The sequence below is a fragment of the Ursus americanus genome, chromosome 33 (assembly GCF_024610735.1).
Source record: "Ursus americanus isolate L20-20 chromosome 33, mUrsAme1.1.p, whole genome shotgun sequence".
NCBI lineage: Eukaryota > Metazoa > Chordata > Mammalia > Carnivora > Ursidae > Ursus > Ursus americanus.
Genome location: NC_142159.1, coordinates 7251277 through 7269983, shown reverse-complemented (window position 1 = coordinate 7269983; position 18707 = coordinate 7251277). Strand labels below are relative to the sequence as shown.

Here is an 18707-nt window from a genome sequence, read left to right as displayed (position 1 = left end):
CTCTATCCCACCGGGCGTAAAGAGGGCCACCTTGAGCAAACCCACTGGGCAGGGGGCCCTGAAGTGCCACTCAGCCCAGCTTCTGGTCTCATCAACTCCGGGGTCCTTCCCTCCATCTCAGCCACTAGTCTCAGAACTCAGTCTACATCCTCGCCAAAACTTCTCCACTAGCTCCGAAACCTGGACCCCCGGGATGGCTTTGGAGTCAGACAACCCTGGATCCCACCTGGGGCATGGACACTGACCCGCTGTGTGACCTTGGGCAAGTGTCTTTGCCTCTCTGACTCTGTTTTCACCTCCGTAGAACAGTACTCGGAATACCGCCTCCCTTGAGGGCTGACGAGGACTCCCTGAGAGGGGGCCATGAAGCCCTTAGCACCCTGCTTGGCATGTGGTGAATGCTCAGAAGGCAGGACCCATCTGGCTTATTTTTATCGTCTCCCTCTCCCCTCACAACCTGCACCTCTTCTGCACCCCCGCTTGCCACCCTTCAGCCCCGCCGGGCCTCCTCCCTTCAAACAGTGTCTGTGACCCCTCCCGGCCTCACTTTGGGCCCTGCCTCCCGCCATGCTTGCCCACTCCTGAATCCCCTCACCCAGCCCTTCCACCACACCCGCTCAGCCAGTCCCCAGCCCCGGAGCCTTGTGACAAGCCGCCTTCTCCACGCCCACCCCCAGGCTGCTGAAGAAACCCACAGCTGTGCCAACTGGCACCAGGACAGATTCAGGGCTGCATATCCGCTGGGCGCCTGGGGCTTCTCAGCAGCACTCCCTGGCTCCCCGCCTTCCCCATTCTCCATCTTCGCTGTGCCAGACCTTGACCTCTCTCCTTCAGCTCATCTCTGCCCCCTCACTGTCTGCAAGGAGCTTCTTTACAGAGAAAGCAGACGCTGTGACATAGGAGCTCCCCCACCAACACTTGCCCCCGACTTCTTGCCCCACCCCTCCAACTCCCGAATCCCCTGCCATCCCTCTTACAAAGGCCAGCCTCCCACCCCCCACCCCCGTCCCACCCTGGCCTGGTCCCGCATCTCCCCGCCCACCCTCCAGGAGGGCTCCATTCATTACCCTCTGGCTCAGCATTTGGTCAGCACGGTCTTCTCACGGCAGCCCAAGAATGGACCTCCATTCTGGGGGGGAGCCCTCCTTCGACCCTCCTTCCTCCTCCAGCTACTGCCCCCCCCCCGCCCCGCTCCTCCTCTCCATCAATAAGGGTTCCACAGCTGGCACTCTAGTTTCTCACCTGCCACTCACATCCTGGCTCAAATGTCACCTCGCCTGGTAATCCACTGCAGTCTGGCTTCTGACCACATCTTTCTGCTGAAACTGTTCTTGACAAAGTCATCAGCGTCCTCCTTATTGCTAAAGCCTATGGACGCTTGCCGCTTCATCCCGCTTGACCCCTCGGCAGCATGGGGCCCCATTGACTCTTCCTGCCTTGAAACACTCCCCTCCCCAACTCTCCTGGTTTCCTCCTACCTGTCTGGCTCCTCAGCCCCAGTCTCCTTGACTGCTCTGTCTTCCTGCTACTTCCCACATCAGGCAGCCACGCTTTGTCGGGTTTCCACTGCACCCCCCACACCCCCTCCCAAGGTTTAATTTAGCCCCTCTGAATGGCTGCTCCCGAGACATTATCCGCAGCACCCCCACGCTGGGCTTCGCTCCTGTGTAGCCTCCTGCCTTCTGAACAGGTCTCCTGATGAGCAGCCCTCAAATTCAGTCCGTCCAAAATTGGACCACCATTTCTTCTCAAATCTTTACCTGCTTGTTTCCTACCTTTTTCACCTCGAAAACTCCTACCTGATTTTCAAAATCCACCTCACATGACTTCTCATTTGTGAAGTCTTCCTCATCCCCCACTCCCCAGGCAGAGTTGGCTGTCCCCTCCTCTGTGCGCCCTGTTACCAGAGAGGATTCCACCTTCCGACCGACCGTCTGAACTTCCCCACGCCCATGGGCCTTTTGAAGGAAGGCTGTGGAAGCCATCTCCCTGAGCGCAGTGAACCCTGGCCCCGGATCCGGCCCAGAGGCATACCAATAAACACCAACGAACATGTCCCTCCTAGCTTCCCCCCAACCCCACCCCACATGGGTCAGTGGTAATGGTCCCTTGTAAATCTTGAGTATCAGCTCCACCCAACAGTCCTCCACCTAGATCAGCCCCATCCTGACACCCATGTCCTAGTAAACATTCTACAGATACTCCCCGACCTATCACAAATCCAGCTGAGAACTCCCTCATCCAGCTCCCACTTTGGCGTCTTGACATCACTGTGTCTGTGGCAACCCCCACCCGCCAGCCTAGCATCCAGGATGGCCAGCAAACGCGGACCTGTTGGGAGAGCCGTCTGACCTGCTCGCCGTGGACTCCCACTGCTTCCTGTGGTCTCCACAGCCTCTACAAACAGTGCACCAACTCTTTGCTTTCCAGCCCCGTGATAGAACCAGAGGTGACGTCAGTGGTTTCTAGAACCCCCCTGATTTGAAAATCAGAATGTGTCCCAGGCCCAGCTCTTGAATCCTTCTTCTGGCCTCCTGGGCTGGACCAGAGAGGGGAGGGGACAAGCCCAAGGCCACAGGGCCTACACTGACTGCCCTCCCTTCCACCCCCACCCCACTTCCCTCAGAAGGGAAGCCAGGAATTCATGTCCCCCACAGGGGAAAGGCAGGTCTACCTGAGGAGGGGGGACACAGGTGAGACCCGAGGAGTCACCCACTGAAACCGCGTTTATTCAGCAGAGCACATGTGGGCCCCAGCCGGCTTGGGGCCCACCCCCAGGGGAGTCTAAGAGGCAGCTGAGCCAACAGGATGAGAAGGGGTCCTGGGGTGTGAGCGCCCCCAGAACTCCTGAGTGTCTCATCCAGGGAGCAGCACGAGCTTGGAGGACCCGGGGCTTGGATGCTCACAGTCCGGCAATCTTTCGGCTTTCTCACCTGGGAGCCCGCGCTAGGCGGGCCAGGCCTGCTGCCTGGTCCCCACTTCCCTGCTCAACCCCTGATGACCTCTTCAGTGCTCTGTTTTGTTTTGAATAAGGTAATATATACTACACAACCCCTACTTGCCAGCCACCGTGCACCCTACCTCGCCTCGTCTCCTCCTCACGAGGATGGGTTCTCCCGTGTTACTAATGAGGACCGAGGCTCTGAGGTCGCACACTGGAGAGAGGCTGAGTGGCATTCGAACCCAGGCCCGCCTGACTCCTCCGGAGGCCACACTCTTTCTCCTGCACAGCGCTGGCTCTAGCAAAATGCAGTCCAACTTGGAGCTCCTCAGGGATGCCTTTCTTAATTCCTGTGGGACCTCAAGTCATTTCCGCCCCCACCTGCTCACCCCAAAGCCCCTCACACTTGCTACTGTTATCCTGTTTTCACACCACCTTCTAATTGTTTCTTTGCACATCCACTCTCCATCCGTGAGCCTGATTCTCGTCGGGAGCCTCTGAAGTGATCCTCTGGGAGCCCAGCTGAAACCACTCACACACTCCCCCACCTAAGGAACTTTCAGTGGCTCCCCACTGCTACCAGTGTAAACCTCGGAGCCTGGCATGCGCTGGCCCCTGCTGACCTGTCCAGTCCTGTTTTCTTCTCCCCACCAGGCAGCCAAGCACGCTGCAAGGTCATGTGGGCCAGTGGGAGGGACGTAGCTTTAAGAGCCAGACAGTGGCAGATTTGATTGCCAGTTCCACCGGAGTCTTGCTGTGTGCCCTTGGGCAAGTTGCCTCACCTCTCTGAGCTTAAACATCTTCAACTGAAAATAAAAATGATACATCCTGCCACAGGTTCAGAATCAAGTGAAACAAGAGATATGGACTGCCTGAATACAATAAGCTCTCCGTGGAAAGGGAGTCAGGCAGGAGTCGGGCTCATCGCTCTTGTGGGCACGATGGGAGGGTCTCAATCTCCCTCGGTCCTCTTGCAGAGAGGGCCTCACTTGGAGCAGCAGAATGCTCCGAGGCATTGAGCAGGAGTCTGCTACCTCCTTCTTGTCATCTACATGCTTTCCTCTCTGCGATTGGTGTTTCCTCCCCCCTTGGAATGCCACTCCTCCACCTTCATCTACCAAAATCTTCAACACATTAAATGCTGCCTCCTCCAGGAAGCCTTCCTAGGCTGACCACACAGGAGTTTGGCTGTGCTGGTCCCTTCTGCGGCTGAGACCCTAGGCTGCCACCCTCTGTAGCTGTGAGTGTCCCAGGCTCATCCCTCTTGTGGGCACGATGGACGAGTCTCCATCTCCCACGCTCTTGCACAGAGGGCCTCGCTCCAAGCAGCAGAATGCTCCAAGGCATTCAGCATACATGGGCCAGATATCCCTGCGCGTTCCCCCACCCCGGTCATAGAGGAGCCACTCGTTTCCCCCCTCCCCTCGACACTGGCAGGCAGGGTGGGCGCAGGCTCTCTGCCATCTGAGCAAGACTGCAGACACCTGCTACACCGCACTCTGCAGACCCTGCCCCCAAACCCCACACAGTGCAGCCCCCTCAGCCTCCTTTGTCATGAATGTGTTAAAAATAACCACGATAATCATCACTTCCACGGGGAGAGCAGTGCGATTTACAAAGCAGTCCTCCCTCCCAGGGCTCTCTACACCCTCCCTGAGGCTGGCCCCGGGGCCCCGAGTAGGCACCCACAGATCCCCTTGAAACACGTCTCTGTCGTGTCCCTCCACGGCTTCCCGCCCCCAGCAGTGCCTCAGAACCCCGCGGGGCGGGGGCACCGAGAGATGGCTCTGAAAATCCCAAGCTCTACCTCGGCAGCCCGATGCCACTGGGTATCCCCGTGACAGCAGATGCCCAGCCAGAACGCCAGTTCCCCTCCAGTGACTTCCTCCCCCAAGCTGCTGGCCTATCCACCCGGCCTCTCAACAGAGCGCGCTGGGGCCCTGCCACCTCCCCCATGTGGCCAGGGCCTCCTGGAGAGCAGGGACCCCATCTGACTCATCCGGCCTCATCCGGCCTCCCCCACGACACCCAACTTCTTGCGGCCTTAAGGCCCTCAGCCAATGGGGGACAAGGTCCCAGAGCCTTAACCCCGTCTCCCAGCACTGGGGCTACTGCCCAGTAACGCCAGTCTACTAGACCTCCCTGTACCCACATGCTCACACCTCCATGTCTTGGCCCAGGCTGCTTCCTTCTGCGGGGTTTCCCAAAGCATGCAGTAGGAAATGACTTGGGGCGGCTCTCAAACATGCCGCTAAACAACCCCGGATCATGGACAGAGGCAGTTCCCCCTTCCAGGTCTCTTTTAATTAGGGGCGACTTCCTGCCCATCTGCCTGGGGTGGTCTCGTTCGTGCCCGCCCTGATGCGAGCAACAGGACCCCCTTCCCCTGCTTTAAAACCTCAAAAATGTCCCAGGCTAGATGATAAATTATAGGGTGGCTTTCCTTTTAATCCTTCCAAACGCACACAAGATAAAGTCTGTGCAGTCCGAGCCTTCCACACGTCCCCAGCACGTGCTCATTTCTCTTTCTAACAAATCGAGAGGAGCGACAAGCAGCTGGTTAGAACTTACTACCGTTGCGTTGCTTTCACTACGATTGTCTCTTCCATTATCTTCTACTTCAAATAAGTGATACTCCCTTTCCATTCATGATGTGAAATTTCTTCCTAATATATTAATTTTTTTAAAGATTTTATTTATTTATTCATGAGAGAGAGAGGCGGAGGCAGAGGGAGAAGCAGACTCCCTACTGAGCAGGGAGCCCGAAGCGGGACTCTGGGATCAGGACCTGAGCCAAAGGCAGACGCTTAACCGACTGAGCCACTCAGGCACCCTAATATATTAAATTTTAAAAGCGCTTCCTTTTTTTAAAAAAATTCACGGGCTAGTGAATTCCTATTTACTCCTCAAAACCCAACTTTGAATCACCTCCTTTAGACTGCCTTTCCACCCCTTCGGGTTGAATCCCTCACTCTTCCTGCTGCCTTGACATGTGGCCCATGTACATCATCCCTACTGCGCTAAATTAGGACAACACACAGCGATTTATTAGGGATTTACCACGTGCCAGGCACTGTGCTAAGCACTGACCCATAGCCTCTTGCTTAATCTTCACTATTACTCTGTGAAGAGCTCTCCTGGCCCCATTTCACAGGTGTTAAAATGGAGGTGAAGAAACTTGCCCACAGTCACACAGCTAGTCAGTGGTGGGGTTGGGAACTGAACCCAGGGCCGGGTGACTTTGGCCTATGGCCTTGACCTTGATCACCATACACCAGTGGTCACTCTTCCTCAAAAGAGGGCAGCAGGTGTGTCAGGCTCACTGTGGATGTCGTTCACTCAGAGCCCACCCGCGGCCTGGCACAAACTCCACTCCGATAAAGACATGGAGACGTAAGTGGTGGATGGGCAGCTGAGATGTCTCAGGACTCTGGGCCCCTCCCCATACTGTGATGGAGCACGCAGAGCCCCAGCAGCACAGATCAGGGCTGGAAGGACCTTCTAGGAAATGTACAGCCTGTGCTAGGTCTCCCTGCCACCCCCCACCCCCAGAGAGGCCTGGCCTCCCCAATGTCTGAGCCCCAAAAGAGCAGGTAAAGCTGCACCTCCTGCCACCGAACGAGGCTGGTCAGAAGAGGACAACAGGGCCTGAGCCCTGGGAGGAGAAAGACCAATCGAGGACTGGGTTGGGCAGGCAGAAGTAGCTTCCCAGAGGAAACAGGGCTCGAATAGTGCTGGGAAGAATGGGGAAGATCTGAATAACCAAGGACCAAGGACATTCCAGGTGAGGGAAACAGCCCAAGCAAAGGCAGGGAGTCCAGAAAGCAGGGGCTTGGGGGCCAGTGAGGAGCCCCAGGCAAGGGCAGGACAGAATCAGAGGGAAGGCTGCAAAGCAGGGGGCGGCGGGGTCTGGGGTGGGGCTGGAAGGCCAGGCTCGAGAGTCTGGGCCACGACGGGGAGTCTGGATCCGGGAAGTGATGCACATTTGACAGGAGGTCCTGAGGCCCCCAGGGGCAGTCCCTTGTCCAAGTCACCCAGCAGCAGTGGCAGAGTGGGGATTTGAACTCTTGCCTCAGGAACAGAGCCTAGATGATGGAGAAGTGGGTGAGCAGCAATGGCCAAGGATGGGACAGTGGCTCTGGGGAGGGCAGGGCGTGTGGGAGAGGAGGGGGAGGGCGGCCAGAGCAAAAGACACCTTCTCCCGGGTATCGCTCCGCACAGCCATCCCCTGTGGCCAGTGCCTCATCAGGTCTGGAGGGTCCGTGGGCAGGAACTGCAAGGGGCAGCTCTACCTCTCCCCACCCCGCCCGACTCCTGCCCCGGCCTCAGCCGGCATCTGCTGAGCTCCTTCCTGCCTGCCTTCCCTTTCTTCCTCTCTCCCCACTTAACAGATTGCGGCAGCAAGATGGCACAAATTTATGGCTCAACTCACCAAAAATAACAAGAGATCTATCAAAGGCAGTTTGCGTGAAATTAACAGGCGCCTGTACCCTCTTGTCAAATGCACTCCACTCCAGCACTGCCCACCAGCTCCCGGCCTCGTGGCTCTTCCAGTAGCGACTCAGCCCCACCCCACCTGGCCTTGCCGTTGATTCCACTTGGGGTGTCCCAGGGAAGGGGAGCACAGCTCCCCTGCTGCAGGACCTGGCAGAGGGGCTGGGGCGAGGGTCCTCCTCGTCCTGCTCACCACCATCCCCACCAATCTTGTCCTCAATCTGGCAGTTCCTTGTGTGAGCCGGTTCTCCTGCAGCTGGTCCATGTGTCCAGCTGGCCCGGTGGGGTGGGGGTGGTGCTACCACCAGGCACCAAGTGCCCTCAGCCCCGATGACATCCTGGCCCACAGACGCCCCCTGCCACATGGAACGAACTGAGCCATATGTCCATTGTCTCCTGCCCCTAAGAGACTGGGCAGAAGGGAGGGGATGGCAGAGAGGAAAAGTCTCTTGCCTGCCAGGGGAGAGGAAGGAAGTCTGGGCAGCCGTGTGCTGTGCGAGTGCACTTAGGAAGACTGATGCCACCTCACCCCCTGCAACTCCCCACAACAGCCCTCCCTGCAGGCAACCCCAAGGCAGCCTAAAAACATGCCAAGCAGGACAAGGGGCATGAGCCGAGGTCAGACGTGGAACAGCTGGGAGCCAGGGGCTCCCTGCTCAGAGATGATACCAGGCCTCACGCCCAGGGACAGTCAGCATCCAATCTCCACCCATCCCCAGTCCCAGAGGCCCCCGCAGAGGCTGTGATGATTATGGGGACCCAGTGGCCTCCCATCACCAGCCCTCTCTGACCCTCAGTGACACCCCATCTACCAACCAACTCCTGCTTCCGGCTTCCACCGAGCCCAGCTGGCTGCTTCTGGCTCTGTGCTCCACATGGCAGCCTGCCCAGATGGTGCCCGCCCATGAGGGCAGAGCCTTGCTCCGTCCACTGCAGACCACTGGGCCGATGGACCACAGGGAAAGCCAGACAAAAGAGCCTGCCCTCTGCTGAGCACCATGGGGGAGGCCCCCACAGAGTGATAGGCAGTGACCGCCAGGCAGGAAGAGCCATAAACCTCCTGATATACGCCTGGCGCTCTCCGCCGATGTTCGACAAAGAAGCGAAATTCAATTTCTTCCTGCAGGCACTAAATCCCAGGCCGGCCTCCAGGGCCTGTAACCTGCCCACGGCCTGGCTGTCACTCGGACGGCTTCATCGACCAATGTTAAAGGCCAAGCTGGCCAGGGGGAGAGGCCAGAACAAGGCCACTGGGCACTTGCCATGGGTAGGCATGGTGCCAGATGTCTTCTGGGGGAGGCTGAGAAGCCCCTCCCCTCCCCCATTGCATTGGGAGAGGCCACTATCATGACAACTAATTAATTCAGAGAGACCTCCCCATTTTACAGATGAAGAAACTGATGCCAAAGAATGGGGTCCACTCAAGGGAGTGGTCAAAGGCAGTGCCCAACTCCAGGGCTCTGGCCTCCAAAGCAGGGGTGGGGACAGGTCATATTCCAGTACTCCTAGTGGCCCTCACACAAGACCCCTTGCCTCCCTGTAAATACTCTCAGGCCGACCTATTCTGACTTCCATCCCTGCATGACACCCTCATGCTGGTAGGCCAGGACCTGTTACCCCAAATGGGGAAACCGAGGCCCAGAGAGGCAAGGGAACTCCCTTTTAGTACGAGAGCGGGGGTCCGGACCCCATATCTGCCTCCCTCCCACCCCACTTCCTGCCAGGCCCACTGGCCAGTCTCGGGCCCAGCACGGCTCGGCAGGCACACGGGATCCAGATGAGGGGCCGGGGGCCTTGAAGCTGCAGGAAGGAGGGTCGGCAGAAGGTGGCTGTGGTGAGGGAGCTGGGGTGGGAGCAAGAGCAGGCAGGACTCAAGGGCTCGCAGAGCCTTTGCCCAGTCAGCAGGAAGCTCTAGCAGCTGGCAGCCTCAGTCCCAGAAGACATGGGCCCAGAGGGGGAGACAGGGGATGCTGGGAGCTGAGCCAGCCCAGCCCTCCAAAGCAGCCTCGAAGCCCAGGCCTCTTCACCCAGGCACCGTCTTCTGTACCTCCCTCCGCCCTGACCCTGGGGCCACTGCCAAAAATCACTGACCCGTGTGGACAGGAACACGTCCCTGCCTACCTACTCTCCAGCCTCCAGGCAAACTTGTCAACTTGCAGTGCCAGGACCTGCCACGGTCACTCCCAGCTTGGGGCCTTTGTTCGCATTGCTTCCTCTGCCTGGAATGCCCTTACCACTTCTTTGGTTTGGCTGGCTTCCATGTGTCCTTCAGATCTCTGCTCCTGTATCACTTCCTTCAGGAAGCCTTCCTTGATTGCCCAATGTGGGGAGTCCTCTCCCTGGGTTCACCACACCGCATTGGCTGACCTCTGCCCCCCATTCACCCACCCAGACTGCAAACTCTTCTAGAGTGAGGTCTAACCCAAATCCATTTCAGGGACCCCGACATCGGGACAAGGCCGGACACAATGGGGACGTGGGTGAAGGCTGGGGAATCTGTCAAGACGGGTACCAGAGGGCACGCTGGGCCCCCTGGACACACCCACCCCACCAGGGCCCTGCTCACACTCACCATATCTCATCTCCGTTGTGAACAGGTCATTGCTGCTCCCTGAATGCAAATCGGCCTCAGCGGGTGGGGCCGGGCCCCCAGGCACCAGGGCATTGGACAGCGTGTGGGCCGCAGGAGGGCCTGGAGGCGCAGTGGTGCTGGCGGGACCGGCCCCCGCCTCGCCAGGGCAGCTGCAGCCCGGCTGGGCGAAGCCACAGGCCCGGCCGGCAGCGCGGCCACACTCCTCACTCCAGCGGCAGAGCACGCCGCAAGTGAACTGGCTGGAATTGTTGTTGTTGATGAGCAAGACCTCGACGAAGCGGAAGGCCAGGGCGGCTGGCGCCAGCAGGCGCGGGGCCTCCGACGGCTCCGCCGACAGGCACAGCTGCACGAAGTTCTTGTCAAAGTGCAGGAAGGTAAAGGGGCCCGAGCCGCCGCACAGTTCCAGCCCCGCTGCCGCTGCCTCCTCCTCGTCGTCGGGCCGCCCCGCCTCTGCCTCCGCCCGGGCCACCGCCTCCCCTGGGCTAGGCCGCAGGCAGGTGAAGTTGACCAGGTAGTGGTCCAGGGGCAGCAGACGGGGGGCGAAGTGAGTGCACACCTGCTCCTGGCGGTTGAAGCGCAGGTAGAGGGAGTACTTGGTGGGGTCGGGGTTCTCCAGGGTCCAGGAGCAGCCTGAGGCGATGGTGGGAAAGAGGTCCTGCAGTGAGAAGGCCCCGTAGAGCACGCCCGAGGCCAGGGCGGAGCAGGCGCTGGGGGCAGGGTCGAAGGCGGCGGCCAGGCGCAGGGACAGAATTACAGATAGTAAGAGGGGACAGGCTGGGGTCATCCTATGTCCCTTGCCCTGTGGAGAGAGACGGCGGTCAGCAGTCCCAGGCACTGCCAGCATGAGCTCTCAAGTCTCCTGTGGCTCGCTGCCAGGAGTGGGCCTCGCGGTGAAGACTTTGAAGTCACCCACATCCCCCTGTGTGATCTTAGACAGGGGACTTGACGCTTGGAGCCTCAGTCACCTTACCTGTGAAATGAAGGCACGTGGGGGAGTGCCTGACTCTGGAAGCCCTTGAGAAACATCAGTTGTTGTCTCTGTCACCCTGTGATTCCTCGGTCAGTCCCACCAGCCAGAGGCACCTGGCCCGACACTTGGATCTAGCCCCATCCCCACCACCCAACTGGAATTCTCCAGAACCCTTGCTCTCAGTCGCAGTGTATCGTGATCAGCTGTGAGGCGCGTCATGCGTAATCCAGCGGTAATTGTCAAAGGAGCAATGTTTGACAACGATTTGCTTTTTTATAAATCAGAGCGATTCAAGGTTATTCTCGGAACAATGTCATTCTCACTCGCTTGCTTTACTGAGTGGGCGAGAAAGGGGAGGAGTTACCACTGGTGTGCCAGGGGCTGTGCACAACCTGAGCCATGCCCATGGAGGGCACCGCAAGTATGAACGTCATGACTGCCGCTGCGGTGGATTTCCTGGTGGAAACGGTGGGAGGAGACATCTGCAAAATGGGTGCAGTCTTCCCCGTAACCCCTCTTCCCTTCCTGCCACAGGGTTATCGTCCAAGGCCTGGCTCAGGGCCCGCTACCCCCAGTGAGGCCACCAGCCATCCCCTAGTTTGCAGCTCCTGTAGCCCTTGCCTGAAAGTCCACAGCCCCAGTCATCACCTCCCGCCCCTGCTGTCTCCCCAGCTCTAGCTCACTCATCTCAGGAGTCTTTAAGCTCCTAGGAGCTTAACCTAGGAGTGGACACCAGAGTACACTGATTTCTCCGTCCCTGCCAAGTGCTGCACTGAGCCGAACCCCCAGCAGCTGTGAATGTACTCCAGGTGTGGGCAGGCGAACAGGACCTAGGCCATACCCTGCAGACATGCAGGGCGGTCAGGCCCAGGTGGACAAAAGCTGGCGGGCAGGGCACCTGCAGGTACCCTCCCACCCACCAGGCCAGGCCGGAGCCACTGCCCACAGCCTGCCCAGCCTCCACCCTAGCTGTCCAGAAAACGGAGCCTGGTACCTGGGCTGGCTTGGTCCTGCTTCCAGCCCTGCCCCCGAGGTGATCCACACTGCCTCCCTCCTCCGTGCCAGCAGCAGAGCTCACAGCCCTGGATGGGCCCCTAGAGTCTGGTTGCTCCACATTAGAGGAGAAAAGATGACGCTCCGAAAGGGGAGGCGGCCTGCTCAAGATCACACAAGAGTGATCCATCTGGGACTGGAAGCCGGGACCTGAAGCCCCAGCCCATGGTTCCGCCTCGTCCACCAATAGCCTCTTGCTCCATCCCCTTCCTTGCCCAGGCCTCAGGCCCCCTGATGGACAAGCCATGAGCTCTGGGAACTGAGTCACAAACAGAGGATACTTCACAGGTGTGGCCAGATGTTCCCAAGACCCTGAGGCTGCCCGGGCACAGATTTCCCCTTGGCTCTCTAGGAGCCTCGGCAGTGGCTGGAGGGGCAGGAGTGGGAGGGCAGGGGTGGGAGGGCAAGAATCAGAACCCCAGAATTCCAATCCCGGGGCAGCATCCGTGGAACGCCTCCCTGCCCCCAATCCCGCACCTGCCCCTCCCCAGCTGTAGGGGTCAGGGGGGATAGGGGGACAAGCTCAAGGCAGGCTCATTTACTGGGGAGGAGCCACCCCACCCTCCTCCAAAGACCCGCGTGGACTTATTCAGCAGAAGTCAGAACAGGCGGTGTCTCTCCACTGCTCCCGCCAGAACTGAAAAAGGGACGCAAGAGCCCTGGCCTTCCCTGCCCACATCATGCCTGTCCCAAACTGTTCAGCCCGCCCAGCCTGCTGCGACACCAGTGAAGCCAGTCGCTGATGATGAGTGACATCCAATCCCCCCGCTGCCCCCAATTATTTTTAAGCAGGCTGCAAAATTCAGGCCATAGCTGCCGCTCAGCAGAGGGGAGGTGGGGGCTCATTATAGCTGGCCTCGCCTCCCCCACTTAGAGCAGGGTGGGGAATCTACACACACACACACACACACACACACACACACAGAGGCTTGAACATCACTGCACCGTGCGGACATGCACACAAAAGCACGTATGCACAGACACATGAAAAGACAGGTGTTCATAGGCCTTCTGCATGTGAACAGACACATGTGCACACAGACAGACACACAGATTAGTGAAGCCACGGATGCGTGAATTCACACGCACACAAAGGTACAGGCCCTCACGTGTACAAGGTGTAAGGAGCCAGACACTTGTACGCTTGCACAGAGATGCGCAAATGTCCTCTCTCGGGTGAACACACAGGTAGCTGGCTCTTGGAGGCTTAGCACATAACAGCTAAGTGTCGGGATCGGACTTGCTGCTCCTTCCTTTGTGTGTTCCTGAAGCTGGGGGCTCAGAACCCCAACCCCCCCAGACCCACCGCCTGGGCCTCAGCTGCTCCCTCCTCCAGAGCCCGACACATCGAGAAGCGCTAGGTCCAGCTCCTCAGAGCCACAGCCTGGCTTCTCCACCACGGAGCCACCTCTAAACCCTGCCAAGCCCCCTCCTCCACTCAGTCTCCTTCAGACACCCCCTTCACAGCAGTTCTGGAATTTCACCCTGGGTATGTATGACCCTCGTGGTTCCTGCTGTGACAGAAGACCTTTGGGGGCCCTTTATTTTAATATCGTTCCCCATCCATAAAATAAGGCAAAACACCCAATTCCAAGCTAAGTCAGAGAGAGCCTCTCCTGGGAGAGGACCTGGAAGGATCCTTACCTCACGGGCAGCCCAGGTGGTTATTAGCCATGATCACCCTCCCTGAGCCTCAGTTTCCCCCTCGGTGGGATGGAGACCACGATCCCTGCTCTCAAGATTGTGCGCACCTGCTCATTCAGCCTCCCAGTGAGTTCCCAGCACCCAGCCCGGCCCAGGCAGAGCACGCACACGTCCCTTCCCCTTCTCCCCTCCTTCTGAGGACCTCACAAACTCTCCCTGCTTCCCTGCTGAGCTCCACCACGGTCTCTGGGAAGGCCCTTTGGACTGAACCACGGAAATGACTTTGCCACGTCCAAGCCCAGTAAGATCACAAAGGTGCCCAAGAGCTGGAGAGGACAGGTATGGCGCTCAGCTCCCAGGAAGAACTTCCTGGGTCAGGAGGTTAATGGAGAGAATAATCAAAAGGCCTCCTCCCTCAGGACTTCAGTGGGCTGAGATCGGTGAGCTGCCGGTTGGCACAATCTCAATCACAGGGACACCCCCCCCCCCCCCGCCTCCATTGCATGCGTGCCGCCAGCCGCCAGACCTGAGAATCCCACCCTCTGCCCAAACACTCTGAGACCCTGTTCCTCCCGGACCCCACAGGTCCCCGGCCTCGGGCTTCCCCTTCTGCACCGCTGAGGGAATCGGAGGCTTTCGCAGCAGCTGGCAGGGACAAGACTGGGGGCGGGAGGGGGGGCACCTCAGGGCAAGGGCTGGGTCTCCGGGATCCCCGGGATCGACCACCTTGTGCCCTGCCTGCTGGGAGCTGCGGCGCTGGGTGGCGGAGTGCGGGGAGCCCGCGCGCGGGCGGGGGAGGGGCAGCGGTGGGGGAGGGGCGCGGCGGTGCGCACATCGGTCGCGTTTATCCACCTGGCAGCTCCAATTCACCGGCCCGTCACTCACCCTCCGCCTCCCGGGCGCTCGCTGGGGGGCCGAGCCCAGGCAGACACGCGGACGGGGACCCCCCACTCGGGGCCTTCGGGTCCCCTTCACATACACTGGCCAGGTGGCAGGGTCCTCAAGGACCCCTGTCCTGGAGCTCTGATACCCAGGAGGGCGCACACCTCCATCCAGCTTCTGGGGCTGGTGGGCAGGACCCGGGGGAGGGGGCTCCCCTGAGTGCGGCCCCGCCTTCTCCACCTGGCAAAGAGGGCCGCTCCTCCTCTAGCTCAGGGGTCTTTCAGTCCAGGAAGGGGCTCTCCCACACACCACCAGGAGGGAGACGGCGGGGGGGGGGGGGTACCGCGAGGGCGGGGGCGGGGGGGGGGCGGTGACTCAGCCACCCTCCGCCCGCCTCCCCGGAACTTTGCAGCAGCTGGAGCTGCCGTTGCTACAGGAACCGAAAGCTTTTGTTCCCCAATGTCAGGGCTGCCCGGGCAGACTGGAGGCTGGGAGGCCGCCACTCCCCGGTGGGACCCAGGCCCAGCCACACTGCCCAGAGGACTTCCAGCAGCAGAACGGCCGGATTCCAGTCGTCTCTCTCCCCCTTACCCGCCCTTCACCAAGCCAATCCCGGTAAAGCCAGGTTTCTTCAAACTCTTGGGGCTCTCAGACCGGGTCTCCCCCTAACTCTGACCTGGAGCACTAACTGTCCTGGAAAGTTCCTGATGGCATCTGACCCCCTGGGGAGAGGTAAGAGGTTCCTCTGTGTACCATATGCTCCTTTGTGGCTGATTTCCCACGTGGGCCCCCCTAACAGGCAAACCTACCTTTGGGGACCTTGACTTGGGTTTCTTCCCTGCATTTACCCTACCTCCCCAGCCTCTACACTTGAACCAGGACCTCGGAGACCTTGGCCTGGCTTTCACTGATGCCCCTCTGGCCAGAGCTGATCCCAGAGCAGTCCAGTGGGATGGTGAAGGATGGATGAGGGAGGGGAGAGGCTGCCAGTCACAGGCTCCCTGGACCCACTCTGGCAGCTGGATGGTTTCTGGCTTTATTATCCTGGGGGTTAGAGTGAAGTCACTAGAATGTGTTCTGCACTTCTCCTCTGGGAATAGGAGTAGTGTGGAGAGGGGCCTGACCTTGGCTTTGAAGACAGCCCAATAAACCAATCATTGTTGAGCATTACTAGGTGCCAGACACTCTATACAATCTAATTTCATTCTCCCAGCAACTATATGAGGCATTTATCACTGACCCATTTTATAGAGGGCCAACTGAGGCTCAGAAAGGTTATGTAGCCTGCCCAGGTCACACAGCTTTTGAACCCAGGTCATCTGGCCAAAAGCTGAGTTACTATTTACCCAGCTCCATTACCTGGGCGTTGGGAGGGAGAGGAGAGGGCAGAGACCAGCTGAGACCTCACTTTGGGTTACAAAAATGCCTACCACACACACGCACCCCAGGCCAGACTTCTCCCTTTCTGAAGAGTGATTGGGCGGGGGGAGGTAGAAGAAGGGAGAAGAGAAGGCAGAGAAGGGAAGAAGAGGGAGGAAATCTGTCAATCTCAGTCCAGGCAAGACCCTCACTCAAGCCTCACCACCACCACCATCAGGGCATACCCCATCCAGAGTCCACATTGACCCCTATGGCAGCAAGGGGGACACTCCCCAGGTGCCTGCTCTGTCCCGGGGCCAGGTGGACTCCCCTACCGCCTATGCCATGCCCAGACCAGACTGAGCCCACCTTTGCCCCCACCCACCACCTAGTGGGGACTACCATGGGGTAGACAGAGGCTCCCTGGGGACACCTGCCCAACCCAAACAAGCCCATCCAGACCATCTCAAATTCTGGAGCCAGTCCTTCTGGTCTGTCCCTGATAGCTCAAAGGGCTCCTGAATTCCTGCTGGGATGAGCCCTCCACCCCACCCCACACCACCCTACCCTACCCTCAGAACATATGGCCTGACAACCAGAACTGTTCCTGCATGGCTAGCACGAGAGGACACCCGGCCTCGCCCGCCAACCTCCTCTTCCCTAGGGACTTCCCAGCGCCAGTCCCGCAGCCACCGCTGCTGCTGCTCCGGCTGCGGAAACCTGGGGTTACCCGCGGGAGGAAAAGGGGCAGCGGGTCCAGGGCTGCGGGCAGGGGGCGCCAGAGGACGCCCAGGGGCCCGGCCGGCAGCTGGCGAGGCGGGCAGGCGGGCAGTATCTCTGGCCCGGGAGCCCCTCCCCCCGCGGGCACCAGACCCTTCGCCCGCTCTGCACCGGCCGCGGCGCAGAGGACTTCCCTCGGACCGAGCTGACTGCGGGAGTGGCCGCCAACTTCACAACCTACAACCCCCCCGCCCCCGCCCCATCATGCCAGCCCCCGGGGCTGCGGGAGGGTGCGTTTGGTGCCCGGCTCTATGCCCCAAGGGTGGGAAGAGAAGGATGGGGGATGGACAGACTCCGACCAAAGATGGACACGGGAGCCAGGGATGCAGGGCCAGTCGAGATCCCGGCCGGAGAGGAGAGGGCTCGGAGCAGACATGGGGGACACGGCCCCAAGTCCAGGCTGAGGGGGAGGAGACTTGCAGCAGAGATTGGCGAGGGATAGAGACTCCAGGCAGATATGGGGGAGGAAGCATCGGGACAGAAATAAGAAGGGAAGCATGGTCGGGGTACTGGCGCGGGGAAAGGCAGTAACTATGAGCAGACATGGATGGGGGATAGGAAGGACTCTGGGCAGAGATGAAGTGGAGGGGAGGAGCAGGGTCCGGCATACAGACGAGGAGGGGCGATTAAGGGGGAATACACAGTGGAGCTGCAGGTTGGAGAAAGGGGCTCTAATCAAGGTGGGGGGCGCACTGCCAGGATCCAGGCTAAGATAGGAAGAGACTCGAGACAGCAATGGGGGTGAGGTCTGGGTCAGGATTGTAGGGGGAGGGCTTTGGCAGAAATGGGGAAGGGGAAGGGGGTGGAAAAGGGACTCACCAGAGATGAAAGGGGCCTCGGCCCCAGGCTTGGAAGTTCCCAAAGAGATGGGAGTGGGTAGATGCAGAAAGAACTCAGTTCGGGAGGGGGAGGATTCAACAGAGATGGGCTAGGGGAGCGCCCCGGGTCCGGGCCGGTGCGGAAACTCGGGACCGCGCCGGAGGGCTCGGTGCGGGGCCGGGTCGAGCTCTGGGACCGAGCACTCACCTGGGCGCCGTCAGCAGCAGGAGCGGGGGCCGGCGCTGGCGGAGGCAGCCACGGGGCGCAAGTTTGCCATCCCTAAGGCGGGGGCCTGGCCGGGCGCGGGGCAGCTCGCGGCAGCGGCGCCGAGGGGCCGAGGCTCCCGCTCCGCGGAGCGGCGGGTGCAGAAAAGGCGCCGCGGAGCAGCGCGGGGCGGGCGGGCGCCGGGCCGGGCGCGGGCTCCTGCCGCCGCCTCCTCGCCGCGCCGCCCCCCCGCTCCCCGCTCCCCCGCCCCGAGCACCGCCCGCGCCGCGCGCCGCCTCCTATTCGCGGGCGGCGGCCGCAGCCCCTGGCTCCAGAAGCCGGCGCCGCATCCTCGGTCTCCGAGCTCCGCCGCCACTGCCGCCGCCGCCGCCACTGCCGCCGCCGCCGCCGCCAAACCCGGTTCCTCCGGCCGCTCCGGCCGCTGCCCGCAGCGCGCGCCGGGCCGAGTGACGGCCGAGGCGGGACGCGGCGCCTGCGCGGGCTGGGCCCGGGAGGGGGCGCGCGCCAGGCCGGGCGCGAGGAGCCGCGGGAGAAGGGGCGGGGGGCGGGGGCGACGCGCGCCGCCTCCTGTTAAAGGGGGAGCAGCGCCAGCCGAGCCAAGCGCACCCTCCTCCTCCCCGCCCTGGGCCCCAGGCGCCGGCGCGGGAGAAGCCCCGGGTAAGCCCCCGCCCCGCCCGCAGCCTCCCGGACCGCAGGATGCGGCGATCCGCGACGCCCCTCCAGCGATACCCCAAGCCGGAGGCAGCTCGAGCATCCAGGGTCTCCGGGGCCCCGGGGCGGGGGGTGGGGTGGGGGGGACGCTGAAACATTTGCCCCACCCTCCCCCGTGTGCATTGCAAATTGCATATCCCTATGCATGCAGGTGCCACTCCTGTGCGCTGAACTTTGCATATGCTTATGCACACAGGTGCCCTGTGTGTGCACTGCAATGTTGCCTGGCTCTGTGC

At 60.5% G+C, this 18707-nt stretch overlaps 1 protein-coding gene across 10 annotated transcripts in view; it reads right to left on the bottom strand.

Annotated features, from left to right (window-relative positions):
• Window positions 1-17876, bottom strand: part of ADGRB2 (adhesion G protein-coupled receptor B2) — a 36539-nt gene extending 18663 nt beyond the window's left edge. For 7 of the 10 annotated variants that reach the window (XM_087858250.1, XM_087858252.1, XM_087858253.1 and 4 more), the window contains exons 1-2: window positions 17743-17875; window positions 10008-10827 (exon numbers count right to left, since the gene is read on the bottom strand). In XM_087858250.1, coding sequence (XP_087714376.1) covers window positions 10008-10812 — 805 coding nt within the window. In that variant the 5' untranslated portion in view covers window positions 10813-10827; window positions 17743-17875. Of the gene's footprint in view, window positions 1-10007; window positions 10828-17742 lie in introns of all 10 variants that reach the window. The other 3 variants (XM_087858251.1, XM_087858257.1, XM_087858259.1) reach the window with 3 other exon arrangements.
• Window positions 17877-18707: the final 831 nt, after the last annotated feature.